Here is a 14458-nt window from a genome sequence, read left to right on the forward strand (position 1 = left end):
ATTTGTTCTATGAATTTTTTCGTCTAGCGGTTTTTTCGTCTAGCGAAGCGGCAATGACAGCCACGCTCCGCTAAACGGAAAAAAAGGACGAAAATTTTTTGTCTTGCGAAGCAGCCCCATTGACTTTTTCGTCTTGCGGGGCAGCTTCCGCTAGACGAATGCCGTTCGTCTAGCGAGTTTTTCGTCTAGCGGGGCACCACTGTATATAAAGCTGGTGGTCTGTGCTGCTGTAAAGTTAAAATTCTCTCAAGAACAAATGAATGCTGGAAATAATTCAGTGATATGTAAACATGTCCTTATTCTCTAACTTACTCTGCTTCCCCCTGACTAGCTAAACAACAAGTTAGCTTGTAGGACACTGACATTCTGCTTCCAAACCTTGGAAAGCTTGGCACAGCTCTCATTTTAAGATTCAGGATGCCTTAGTGACGTTTTTAAGCATCTTTGTAATCATTAAGATTAACATTTTCTCTTTAGCGAAAAGAAAGCTGACATTCTTAAGACTATTTCACAGTACCACCTTCTGTGCTCACACAATTGTGACATTTGACACCATACCTCAATAAAGCTTCCCAAAGATTGTACTAGCCGATGGGGGATTTACTAATGTAAAATCTGCTGTGCCTGTACTCAGTACAAAATCTACAATGTTGCTACAGGAAGCTGGAATGCCTGCCTTGTTTTTAGTTACATAGTAGAAAAAACCCTATGTATGATACAGAAATGTGTTGCAGAGAAATCTGAAATAGGCTTTTATTTATTTCATCCAGTGTGCGCTGGCACCCTGGGGTGCCTTGAATGATGGTCAGGGGTGCCACAGGCAACACTGGCCTGCCTCTGTCCCTCTTTCCTTCCCTCTGATACCCTCTTGAATCTCTACCTCCCCCAAAGGTTGTCAAAGCTGTTTGTTGCAGCAGCCCTGGCTATAATCTCCCCAGGCGAATGGTGCCTCTGGGGCTGGCCAGGAGGTGCTTCCCAGGCCCCTGTGGGGCATTGTGAGGAGGCACCTCTCTTTCAGGGGGGACAGCTTAGAGACCAGGGGTGGCAGCAGCGGCTGCCTGGAGGACTCCCAAGGAGAGGGGAGTGTGTTTGAAAAAGGGTGAGAGGCAGCCAGCTCTGCAGGCAAGAGATGACATAACTGGGCTCCTGAGTCCCTCAGGGGTGCCGCAGAAAGAATGTAGTTGGTCAAGGGAACCATGGACTCAACAAGATTGAAAACCTCTGATTTATAGTGTCAACTCCATCTCTGTTTCTCTTAAGCCAAGGGTGACTGAGCTGTGGCCTGCCAGGTGCTGTCGGACTCTCTTCCCATCAGCTCTAGCCACCATGGCCAATGGTCAGGGATGATGGAAGTTGTGTCTTAAGTTAGGTAACTGGTAGCTTATATTTATACTAATAACTTTCCTAGCCCATCCGAGGAATTGTTTTGATTAATACAATCATCCTTATAATGATTTTTAAGATACAATATAAAATCAACCATAAGTTTAGATTGGCGCTGGACAAAATTTTCATGCGGCTCAATTTTCAGTGCAAAGAAGCTCTTGCCAAGACAAGCCACCCTTTATGAAAAATTGTTTACACGTTATATGCCTTGATTCTGTCCCTTCTCGGCAAGCACTTTGATCCATAGAGGCATTCCTCATTTCATGGCGATCTTTATAAAGTGCTCCATGGTGACCATCGGCATCTGAAAGACGCCAACCCTTTTTGGCCATCTGCATGTGCCCTGAAAGACTGCCGAAACAGGGACTGCCTTTTCATGCTGCTGAAAAGGGTGTTGTGAAACGGGGGCCTCTGTTCTGAGTCAGTAGTTTAGACGCAAGTTGTGCTTCCACGATGGAGCCGCTTTATTCACCCAGACTTATTTTCAACATAAACCTTTTTATTATGTACAGATTAAATTACAACCATCTTTATACAGCGCTTGCTGGTGCAACTGACAGCATAGCCACATGGAAGGCAAAGCCCACGCTATTTATAGAGAGGCAACACCAATACACAATGAGCCACTAGTGGCATCCTGCCGCCACACACACATAGTGTCAATGAGCTGAGAGACATGACTAGCGAGAGGGCTGGACTTTAGCTATCCCTACAGCCTAGTGGTGCTTCCTGCTGCTTGCCAGCCAGAATTGATAACAGCAGGAGCAGTGACGGCTTCTGTTCTGACAGGCCCAGGCCCAACAACGAGGCTACGACAAGCTTTTTCAACTTGTTCAGGGGAGGCTCGGATGGCATGAGCTGCAAGGGGGGAAAAGGCAGGAATTAGGCTGGTGAGTATAAAAGATCTTTGTCTCTAGAACCAAGCAAAGTGAAGGGGTGGCAGGTGCGGGGAGGGAGAGAGTGTTTCTACTCTCCCCTGCAGGTGGTATTCATGCACCAACACTCACCTTGCTTACCCTGTGACACTTAATCAACCCTTGTGAATCTAAGTAGAAAGTGGAATAGGCATCATAGGTCCTGGAGAGGAATTTTTTTATAAAAAAAAAAATTAGGCAAAAGATCACTTGGGCGACGTCTTCCAACAAATAACAGCATGAAAGTACACGTTTTGAATATATTACCGCATCTGAAAGGCTCAGCTCATGCTAACAGCCCTCAAGCAGCACCCAAATAAGCAGAATACACTATTTTTCTTAAGACTTTCCCATAGCTACTTAACCCTAGCCATAGCAAGCCAGTCTAAATACAGTGGCACCTTGGTTCTCAAACGGCTTGCCTCCCGAACAAATGGGCTCCCGAACTCTGCAAACCTGAAAGTAAATGTTCCAGTTTGTGAACGTTTATCGGAAGCTGAACATCCGACGCAGCTTCTGCTTGAGTGCAGGAAGCTCCTGCAGCCAATCGGAAGCCATGCCTTGGTTTTCGAACAGTTTCAGGAATCGAACTGACTCCCGGAACGGATTAAGTTCAAGAAACAAGGTGCCACTGTACAGTACAGTGCTTTCAGAAGACTAGCCCTGGTGTAAGAATTCCATTAAGACAGAGCAAGATGGTTACCTTTTCACTTCCTTCCCCCCCCCCCTCCCAAAAAACGATAGAAGCACGTCAAAAGCCCTAGTTCTGATGCCAGGGTTTACACAAGATGGTACATTTGTCTGGGGCTGCTCAGCTCTAAAGAGACTGCTACCCCAAAGGAGATAACTCACCTGTACAGCTCACTCTTATCCTTCTTGTAGAAGCGCAAAAGGAATACATGGAAAGGCAGCCCTTTAATCCGCCACCGGGCTTGGATGCTCCAGTTCTCAGAGTGCTGTGTCACCTTCAGCACCTCCATGTGCAAACTGGCAAAGTAGTTCCAAGCCAAGAAACGGCAGAAGGTCAGCGCTAGCTGGTACATGGTTCGGCCGCTGGTGATGGGAGGCAGAGAGGTGAAGAGAATGGAAAGGTCAGACTGGCATAGGAAATAAAGACACACTTTCCCCCACCCTCCCAGATAGGGAATGACCTAGTCCTCTCAGCCCTACCGAGACAGATGATTCACACTGCCATCTCAAGCAGAACGACATATCTTGAACTTACCTTTCTGTTCATCCCTGCAGGTTTAGACAAAAGCAGTACAGTTCCAGCCATAACTCCTGGAAAGCTGATTAAGAAGGTTCCCCCAACCATTCTTCCTTCCCTAAATAGACCAAGGGTAGCCAGCCTTTTGGGGGCCCATTTGTAAGCTAGAGAAACTGTTGTGAGCACTCCACACAAATCACCACCTTTTCAGCCAACTACAACATAGGGCTTTTTTCAAGCTTAATTTCAGGTGTGGGAGAGGGCCCTATAGGAAGGTCTCTGCGGACACTGGCAACCCCCGATCAGCTTGCTCACTCACTCAGGGGCAAGTTGACACATGCCTTTTAGCCCCCGAGGACTACAACAAAGACTCACACATGAAACAGATCAAATGCCACGGATAACTCATGTAATCTCGCATTAAACAAAATGCTTGTTGGGGGTGGGGGAAAGAAGAGGAAACATACAAATTCTGCTACAAGTTAGTAATTAATTCACAAATATTTGGGAATTAGACCTTTGAGCATATGATCCCCTGCCACAGAACAGCTAGATGCTGAAGGCAACCAAGGGATTTCAGAGGATAACTGAAGTAGCATCAATTGTTGGGGATGTTTCAGTAAGCTGAAGCAAGAACATCCAACCAATATCAGAGCACAGGGATGAGGGTCCAAAGCTCTTTCCTCATACAGTTGTTTCTTCCAACATGCTCTCAGGCAGAAGCAACACTTCACCGTATTACAAGGGGCCCATGCTAGAAGGGAGCCCTGTATATCTACGTTCATGCTCACCTCAAATTCAATGGAAAGGTATTTGCCAAACAGCATAGGCACATGAGAGTCCATTTCAAAATATTCAGAGACGTGGGTGGCGCTGTGGTCTAAACCACAGAGCCTAGGGCTTGCGGATCAGAAGGTCGGCGGTTTGAATCCCCGCGACGGGGTGAGCTCCCATTGCTCGGTCCCTGCTCCTGCCTACCTAGCAGTTTGAAAGCACGTCAAAGTGCAAGTAGATAAATAGGTACCGCTCCGGCAGGAAGGTAAACAGCGTTTCCATGCGCTGCTCTGGTTCGCCAGAAGCGGCTTAGTCATGCTGGCCACATGATCCGGAAAAACTGTCTGCGGACAAATGTCAGCTCCCTCGGCCAGTAAAGCGAGATGAGTGCGCAACCCCAGAGTCGTTTGCGACTGAACCTAACGGTCAGGGGTACCTTCACCTTTACCTAAGGCATGACTCCGGGAAGCCCAGCCTGAGCTCTTTATTGCTCTTGCTGTGTGTCTGCAGCGTGATGCCGTTTGCCAAGCGCCACATCCAACGTGAACAGGACAGGGTATGTAATTATAAGACAAAATAGATGCAATAGATGGGGAATTGTGAGAGAAACCTTGCCCTAAAGACAGGCTGATGAAAAGTGGGGTGGATTTTAATAAATAAAATACAAAAGATGAGGTAGAGTGCCAGCTAGGGCACTGGGACAGGTGCCATTTTGGCAAGATTTGAGTACTGCCCAGTGAATATAGCAAGCCGCTTCTGCCGGTGATTCAGACTGTCTAGGTTCTGCCTGCTTTCTTGAGTCCTCAAGACGGTCAGAAGGCTGCCATTATCTTTGGGATGCTTCCCACAGAGAGCCAGATAACTTCTGCTATGCAACCATTAGATCTTCAACTTACACAAGGGATAGAAGGGATTGTTTTCTTTCATCTACTTTAAACGTCTCACAGAACCTTTCCCCCCGTCATCAGAGAGCAGATCATTCAGCCGGCAGGCATCCCCCCCTCAAATCCCTTCACCGTTCCTAGAACTGACCGTGTCCTCAGATGCAGAATCTCATTGATGAACTCTACTTCCTGGGAGTAGATTCCATAGTCGTGGGTCTTCAAAAAGAAGTATGGTAACTGGAGGAGCGGGGGGGGGGGGGAGAGAAAACAAAAACAATGAACTATGAAACATTCCCAGCCCAGCTGCAGGCTTCCAGTGCTACCTTCAAAAAACTTCCCCGTCCTCAGCTTTCACATATATAGTACGTGGCTAACAGCTCTTTCTTCCTCAATTCAGATTGTGGGCTCTTTGGCCTAGGTTTGACCCAGGGGAGTGGGAACATACTCTTGGTTAATTCCAATGCGAAAACCTCAACTTTGTATGTGGAAATTTACAGTTTAAAATCTGATATTCTGAATCAGCCTTCCATGCACAAATATAAAATAGAATTGGAATATACACTTTAGTAAGAAAGTGGGCCAGGATTCTGAGACTCGTGCACATAACAAAACTTTTCCTGCATGGATGGGACTTGTTACGTGCTGGATATTGATCCCCTGGCTTTCATGAGTAGCTCCAGGAGGTGGTTGTAAGAGGAGAACTCCAAGCTACTTCTTGGGTTTTTTGGATCTCTGCCTTGAACTCCAGCCTCATTACAAAAGAGGCTTTTAGAAGTCAAATACTCAGGCCCTTAAAATATAAAATCCTACACTTAAATTTCAAGTTTTCAGTTCTCAGTGGTATTTCTTTACTGCTATAATTTCTAGGCCCTCCAGGGTCTCAAGCAGGCAGGGGTTTTTCCCACCGCCTGTTGCCTGTGACAGTGAGGCTTCCTCACTGAGGCTACTTCCACCCTACTCCTCACCCCTCCACCCCTACCAATAACAAAGATAAATAAGGTGGCTGGAAGTCATCCAAAGAGATGTAGAAAGATTCATGTGTTACTTCTCAATGTGGCAGGCATTTCCACTAAGACTGGGTACATACCATACATTTAAAGCACATGACTCTCCCCTGCCCAACCCTGGGAACTGTAGTTGTTAAGGGTGCTGGGAATTATAGGTCTGATGGGAGAACTACAATTCCCAAGATTCTTGGGGGGCGGGCGGGAAGGAATGTGCTTTAAATATCTGTTGTGTAAGCAGCCCAAGCCAGTTTTGCGTGATAAATTATTTGTGTCTTCTCATGAAGGGAAGACACTAGAACAAAGAAAGCACTGCAGACAAGGGTTGTGGCATAGAAGATTTCAGATCTTAGTACACAAAACTAACATTCATGATATTCACCATGTAAAAACCACCTCAGGGTGACTTTATCTCATAAATTATTATTATTATTAATTGAATTTATATACCGCCCAATACCCAGGGGTCTCAGGGCAGTTCACAGAATAGAATCAAGATATAAAACCACAAAATACCTAATAAAAATAAAAGCAACAACCCAACAGCTATCCCGCCCCCCCCCAAAAAAAAAGCCATTTTAAAAGGGCATAGGATGTAAATCAGATCAACCAAAGGCCTGGTTAAAAAGGAATGTTTTTGCCTGGTGCCTAAAGGTGTGTAATGAAGGCACCAGGCGAACATCCCTGGGGACAGCATTCCACAAACGGGGAGCCACTGCAGAGAAGGCCTCGTCTCGTGTTGCCACCCTCCGGACCTCTTGAGTAGTAAACGCTGAACCTAACCTCCAAGTATGTTAAGATGAGGAACAAGAAGAGGCCCTTAACTCCTGCCCAAGCCACACAGAACAGAACCCAGCCTGCTATGCCACTCCTTATTCCAATATTGAGTTCAGAATATACTAGCCTGCTTTTGGGAAGTCTTCCAGCCCTAGCAAAGCAAAAGCAATAAGCCCCATAACAGGACAAGATCCCCCATCTATACCTCTTTCCGTAGTTTCTGATGCATGACTGCAAGATGCTCTTCCATGCTGGGGTCATCCCTTTCTGAAGAACTAACTGGGGAGGGAGTCCCGGTAGTAGCCCTGAAAGGTGCAAGGGGACCCAGTGCTACGTCTGAAGCCTGGTAAGGCGATCGGTACTGCCAGCCGTGGAAAAGGCTGTGCAGGGAGTCTAAAGAGGCACCGTCCAGCCCTTTGCTCTCTTGCACCGCAATGTCGTCCTCTTGCCTCCCGTTCACCAGGGTGATGGCGCCCTCCATGCCCTCTGGTGGGGAAAGCACAGCGGGGTGGGGAAGGACTCTAGTCTCTAGATAATGCATTGGCGGGCAAAGGCTGGTCTTCAGTTTCGTACTGTTGATAACGGCAAAGTTGTCCCCAGGAGGTGCAGGCAGGACGGTGGGAACTTCTGGTGGGTTCTTGGTGAAGAGGGAGTGGAATGTCGGTCCTATGGAACCGGAAGAGACTAGCCCTGGAGGTAGTTTGTCCCATAAGCCATCCAGGTCCTAGAATAAAAGAAGGTATTTGAGGACAATTAAATCTAGGTAGCCCAGCTGTGCCCCTGGAACTCCTGAGAAGTGAAAGAAGCTTGCAAAAGCACCTAAATCAGGCTTCCTCAAACTTGGCCCTCCATCTGTTTTCAGACTACAATTCCCATCATCCCTGACCACTGGTCCTGCTAGCTAGGGATCATGGGAGTTGTAGGCCAAAAACATCTGGAGGGCCGAGTTTGAGGAAGCCTGACCTAAATTATCCTCCTGAGCCACCCGACCTCACTTGACAAAATAACTAACATCCACGGGAAAAGAAAGAAAGATTGCTTCATCTGTGTAATGTATAAAATCACAATATTTGTTTGTTTTATTGGGAGTGAAATTGGGTTATAAACACAATTAAGTCATACTGACATCCTGCTTTTTATTTCTCTTTTTAAAATTTCTATACTGCCCTTCATTTGAGGATCACAATATAAAGACACAAAAATACAAATCACAGTGACAAACAAAAACAATAAAGCCCTACACACAGGCCCTCAAAGCAGCTTACAACAAGATGGGGAAAACTAATTATATACTAATATATGAAAGGCTAAGCAATACTCCAAAAAATTTACACCATGGCATAGAATAAACAAAGAGGGGATGAACAAAGGTCCATTTTCTTCACTGACACAATGGTGGAAAGTGCTCCAATGACTAGGGAGAAAGCCTTTGATAGTTGCAAAACGACCACTGATTGAGCTACCTACACTGGCAAACATGGAGGGCAGAACTCCTCTTCCCAAGTATTCAAAGGATGTACAGTAAACCCGCAACTTATGCGGAGGTTACATTCTGGGGATCACACCTAAAGCCAAAATCACATTTAGTCAAAACACATTGGGTGCAACGGCAGGTAGGATTGCTAAAGTCTCTCCCCGCCCCCGCCAGATGTCTGTCCCCTTTTCAATTGTTTAAAAACAAAAACAAAAAAACTGCCAAGCACATAAAGCTGAATGTGCACAACTGCGCATAAGATGTGGGTTTACGCTAGGTGATAGCCTGCCTCCCACACACCTCTAACCTGAACTTAACCAAATGAGATGAACTCCAAGCATAATCAAATGTTCATCAGAGCTTCTGCTGGAGAACCACAGTGAGTGACCACTGGGTGACAATATGATAGAGAAAAGTGAAACAATTTGCAATTGGCTTTGCTAATTTCAACAGTCTTGACGGTTAGAACTCCATTTTGCTAAGTTACTTTGAGAAGCAAGAGGGAGGAACTGGTGCACCAAGGCTCCCCTTTCTTATTTCTAAAAAGGCACATTAAGAAGTCCTACAGCCTCAGCCACCATTCTCCCCTTAAGGCCTCAGCTCTTTTTAAAAACCCACATAAATGGGAAGTGTGGCAAGATTTGACACAAAACTGACAACTGCTAAGTTACTGGTTCTGGCACCAGGCCTATATAAGGATCTAAAGAGAACAGTCCCATATTCCTTTCTTCAATTCCTGCACCAGCCAGTTCCCATCTCCCAGGCTACCTTGGTATTCAGCGAGAATAGAACTGTTTTAGATATTTCACATCCTCACACCAGCTCACATCAGTTAAGTTGATGCTGAAGAAATACAACCTGTGCTGTTAATAATTGTTGCCTTTGTGCTGTATAGGGACGTGGGTGGCGCTGTGGGTTAAACCACAAGCTCTGGCTTGCAGATCAGAAGGTCAGCGGTTCAAATCCCCGCGACAGGGTGAGCTCCCGTTGCTCGGTCCCAGCTCCTGCCCACTTAGCAGTTTGAAAGCATGTCAAAGTGCAAGTAGATAAATAGGTACCACTCCGGCGGGAAGGTAAATAGCATTTCCTTGCGCTGCTCTGGTTCGCCAGAAGTGGCTTAGTCATGCTGGCCACATGACCTGGAAGCTGTACGCCGGCTCCCTCAGCCAATGAAGCGAGATGAGCGCCGCAACCCCAGAGTCGTCAAAAACTGGACCTAATGGTCAGGGGTCCCTTTACCTTTTTGTGCTGTATGGGTTGCACATCAGTTAAGTGGCCATTTTTTGTGTTCAGCATTGCACAGAAACTGAAACACAAGATAGTGCAAAGTAAAAATGCCTAGCAACAATATCAGAGGCAGAACCTGGTATTTTGAAAATGTCAGTTTTCCAGTTGCCATAAAAGCAGGGCAAAACCTGAAAACGTGTGGGCAGAGCTTAGGGAAGCTTCACAGACTAAGATGGTATCCAGTGATCAGTCAGTAAGTCCCACTTCAGCAATCTGCCCTTGCCTACAGATACTATTCCATGCTTCCGCACTGTTTGTTGTCTATCTTGGGGACAATGGAAGAGTGCGCCTTCAGGGATGAAGTCAAACCATTGGAAAGTTACAGTGCTTGCTGTGGCTGTAGAGCCGGATACGGGAGAGGCATGTTTTATTGTAGGTGGGGCACAGGAAGCTGTCTGCTTTTGCTGCTCCGGGTGCACCACGACATTTCTTCTCTGTCCTCCTTACAAGTAGTCACTCCTCCTCCTGTCACTGCTATATAGCTCATCTTAGAACAGCCCCCAACCCAAGCCCTTCTTGTGAAGATCTGATTCTTAGAAGGCCAATAAATGGTGGTGCATGCAGTGAATCTTTATACTTTTGTCCATTACCTGTATTTATTTTTCCCGACCTGAACTATAAAATGGTGATTTTCTTGAGTCAAAACGAGAGTACCCCTAACATTATTTTAGAAAGAAAAGCAATGGGCGTATGTATGCAAATATACATAAAGAGGGCATGCGTATTGTGGCACTTTAAGAACCATGCAGACCTACGTTTCCAGGGTACTGGGTCCACTTCATCATGCACTCAAGCCCCCCCCCCCCACATGCTGTGTGCACACACACACAGAGACACACACACACGGGCTCAGCGCACGAGAGAGGCACGAACAACGATCCAGTTGCCAATCTCACCACTCGCGATCCTACCCAACCCTGCTCAGTGCTCAGCAAGTTGGTCCCACGGACCACGTGCCAACACCACCACCCCCAAGCAGCCCTCCCCTCCGGGACTCCCATCATCAGCACTCAGAAAGGAGCAGGGCCGTCTGGCCACGCCCCCTCCCTCACCCCCGCCCTCCAGCCTCCCGCTCTCTCCTTCGCTCGCTCGCTCGCTCGCTCGCTCTCTCACCTTCGGTCGCGCCCGGTAACAGCATCGCGCCGCGTCGCCGTGGCCCAGCCGGAGCCTGCCGCTCCCTCCCCACCTCCAAGGGCACCGGGGCCCCAGGCGCCCGGCCACCGCCCGGCTCCGCTGGTACATAATGCGGACACAGGGCGGCTCCCCACCTCCAGCCCAACGCCTCTCGCCTCAGAAAGCGCCTGCTGCAGCCGGCGAAGCCACAGCGCCTGCGCCGGCAGGGGATCCTCCAAATGCGCAGGCGCAGTGCCGTAGTCTCCTTGGGCTGAAGGAGGAAGGCGTGCGCAGGCGCCCTCTTGGCGGGGCCCCGACCCCGCTTTGAACTTTCCGCGAGCGAGCGAGATCTCTTCGCCCGCTGCGCTTGCGCAACGAGATTGCTGCCGCTGCTGCTGCTGCTGCGAGGGGTTATGGTTCTGCTGCAGGAAGACTTCCGGTTCTGTATCGCAGCTGACAGCATCCTCCATGTGAGGGAGTCGAGAGTGCTAGAAATGCAGAGGGCCGACAGGATATTCCTTCCCATCCTCTCACATCACACACACAGCATGCACTGAGCACAGCAAGGGCTCACTGGGCAGGTTTTTTAAGGGGGGGGTCAAACCCCCCCTCCTCATAATAACTTGAATACATTTTGTTCCCCAAAGATCATGGCCACTGGTCTCATCACCTCCTGGCAAATAGAAGGGGAAGAAATGGAGGCAGTGAGAGATTTTACTTTCTTGGGCTCCATGATCACTGTAGATGGTAACAGCAGTCAGGAAATTAAAAGACGCCTGCTTCTTGGGAGGAAAAAAATGACAAACCTAGACAGCATCTTAAAAAGCAGAGACATCACCTTGCCGACAAAGGTCCGTATAATTAAAGCTAAGGTTTTCCCAGTAGTAATGTATGGAAGTGAGAGCTGGACCACAAAGAAGGCTGATCGCCGAAGAATTGATGCTTTTGAATTATGGTGCTGGAGGAGACTCTTGAGAGTCCCATGGACTGCAAAAAGATCAAACTTATCCATCCTTAAAGAAATCAGCCCTGAGTGCTCACTAGAAGGGCAGATCCTGAAGTTGAGACTCCAGTACTTTGGCCACCTCATGAGAAGAGAAGACTCCCTGGAAAAGACCCTGATGTTGGGAAAGATGGAGGGCACAAGGAGAAGGGGACGACAGAGGATGAGATGGTTGGACAGTGTTCTCGAAGTGACTGGCATGAGTTTGGCCAAACTGCGGGAGGCAGTGAAAGATAGGGGTGCCTGGCGTGCTCTGGTCCATGGGGTCACGAAGAGTCGGACACGACTGAACGACTGGACAACAACAAATTTTGTTCCCCAAAGCTGCAGTTGTCTCCCTCTTGCGCTTATGTAGTCAAAACAATCAACACTAGAATAACTTCGCTTTTAGTTATGTAGGATAATTAAATGTAAAAGCCCCAAAGCACATGTAGTTAGAGGTGCCTTTGCGTGGAGGGGATTTGACATAACCATGCCCCTAACAACAAAGTGCTCCTGTGCATTTAAAAAAATGTCTCGTGACAAGTAAAAGGGCAACAGTTTCACAATGTATTGCATAAAGGTGTCTCTTTCAGACACTCTCATTACAGTCCTTTGAAAAAGCCACGTCCTCTACCCAGGATAGTGAAAGAAACCTCATGCCCTTAAAAGTGATGGGATAGGAAAATGATAATACAGCCCTCTAAAAGGCTTAATGACAGGTAAAGACATAGATCTCAAAAGTTGAGAGCCAATATGTATCGTAATAGGCTTCAATATTACAGCAACCCCCTTGGTGAATCCTTACACCCTTAACACAAAGTTGCTCAATTCCAGTCTTTAAGCCCAGTCTTTTAGCTCACTTTTCCTACTTGTTGCTGTTGGTGAAAGTTAATCTGGTTTTACCAGTTTATTACCAGTTGAGAGCTGGTCACACCAACACAGACCAGATTGCATCAATTACTCCTTTTGAACGGCTCTCGCTTTCACAGTAAAAAGAAATTGCGCATTGCTCTATCTTCCAGCCTCCCTTCGCAATAACGTATTTCCCTCTGTATGCACACATAAAGTTAGGAACTATATATGTGTCCGATGAGGTGGGTTCTCATCCACAAAACCTTACACCACAATATTATTTGAACCCTTTAAGGTGTCGTCAAACTCGTGCTACAACAGACACAACTCCACTTCTGTAATTTTCTCAGAAAATGTTTGCTTCAGTTATGAGTGCAGCTATCAAACACGGCATGCGTACATAGAATTCTATAGACTATTGATTTCAGTGAGTTTAGGTACACCCAGTACTTTTTTTCTGGGAGGACGCAGGGGTACGCGCACCCCTAAACATTTTGTGAATCTAAGTTTGGCCACACTGAGGGGCAGCATTTCAATATGAGTAGGTAAATGAGAGTACCCTTAAACATTTTTTTTTTAGAAAAAAAGCACTGGGTACACCTAACAGCAGCTCCCTTTCTATTTTCTATCATGCAAGTATTTTTCACCTTCTCCTTTGAAGCGTTACATTGTTTCTGTAGTTTAGGGAGTACAATATTGCTTTAAATTTTGCCAGGTAGTTAGCATTACTACGATTCAGAAGTGAGTTTCCTAAAAAAATAGTTCCTTGTAAGATTTTGAAAAATAAAGTTACAGAACTTTCGCTGTTGCCTTATTCTTCACCAAATAAACAAAAAATAATAATTATTTCCTACTTTAAACTCTGTTTTATTCAAACAGCTAGAGAGCAGACTCAACTGAAAGACACACACAAAAAAAACATTTTTGCAAGCTAGAGGAGTTACACTGATTTCAACACACTGGAACAAAAAGGTACTTCTCATGTACTTGCAACTCTTTCGTCCTGCATATGGAAGCTTCTAATCTGAACAGGAAATGATGGCTGCAAAGAACTCTGCCTTTTCTCTCTCTTGAGCCTGCTCAGACTTAAGTGCTAGAAAACTTTTCTGCATCTATGGGACAAGCAGCCCAAATTGCTCATGTTCAAAGAGGGAAAGAAAGCTGGAAGATGCAATTGCATCTTTGCACCAGAACAATGACTGCAAAAGCTAATTCACGCATGTTTTTCAGGGGTCTGTTACTGCATCAAATGTATAATTTATGCATACTCTTCAATGCTGTGCTAGCCTGGAGAGATACTTGCATGATCAACCCTCAACAACAGCAACAGCTTGATATGAAATAACCTGCTGTACCTACATCTACATAAATTCTGCACAGGACACTCATAGCTTAGAGAAGACAACAACTTTTCCATTCTGTTAAATTCAATATTTAATGGCACATTCTCTATGATGGTACATGTGCAGATGACTGACACAAGTTGACACTATCCAGTCTCTTAAGCTCAACACCCAGTGTTTTCATTAGATCATCTTAAAAATTCTTCCTAATCCCCAAGTGACCCAGTTAAGGTGATGCACACTGTTAATGGTTGCGCTTCTATTTAAAATGTTTTTGACCCTTCATGTTCAACCTGCCATGTTTGGACAAGCTGCTGACTTACCTTTGCATGACTTAGCGTTCCTTTCCAGCCGGTACAACATGGAGGCAGAAGCAGATGCCGGAGTCTATAACGGTTTGCCTGAATGGTTTAAATTGATGTGGCCACTACCACCAGAAGAGAATATGGAAAAAGATA

At 46.4% G+C, this 14458-nt stretch overlaps 1 protein-coding gene across 1 annotated transcript; it reads right to left on the reverse strand.

The window, feature by feature from the left end:
• Positions 1-1864: 1864 nt before the first annotated feature.
• Positions 1865-11070, reverse strand: C2H6orf136 (chromosome 2 C6orf136 homolog). Its single transcript, XM_033141554.1, has 6 exons — positions 10821-11070; positions 7152-7670; positions 5314-5402; positions 3153-3353; positions 2394-2463; positions 1865-2244 (listed from the first exon to the last, which is right to left on the reverse strand). The coding sequence occupies exons 1-6, from the start codon at positions 10947-10949 to the stop codon at positions 2086-2088; spliced, it is 1167 nt and encodes a 388-aa protein (XP_032997445.1). The 5' UTR covers positions 10950-11070; the 3' UTR covers positions 1865-2085.
• Positions 11071-14458: the final 3388 nt, after the last annotated feature.

This window comes from Lacerta agilis, chromosome 2, assembly GCF_009819535.1.
Source record: "Lacerta agilis isolate rLacAgi1 chromosome 2, rLacAgi1.pri, whole genome shotgun sequence".
NCBI classification, from domain to species: domain Eukaryota; kingdom Metazoa; phylum Chordata; class Lepidosauria; order Squamata; family Lacertidae; genus Lacerta; species Lacerta agilis.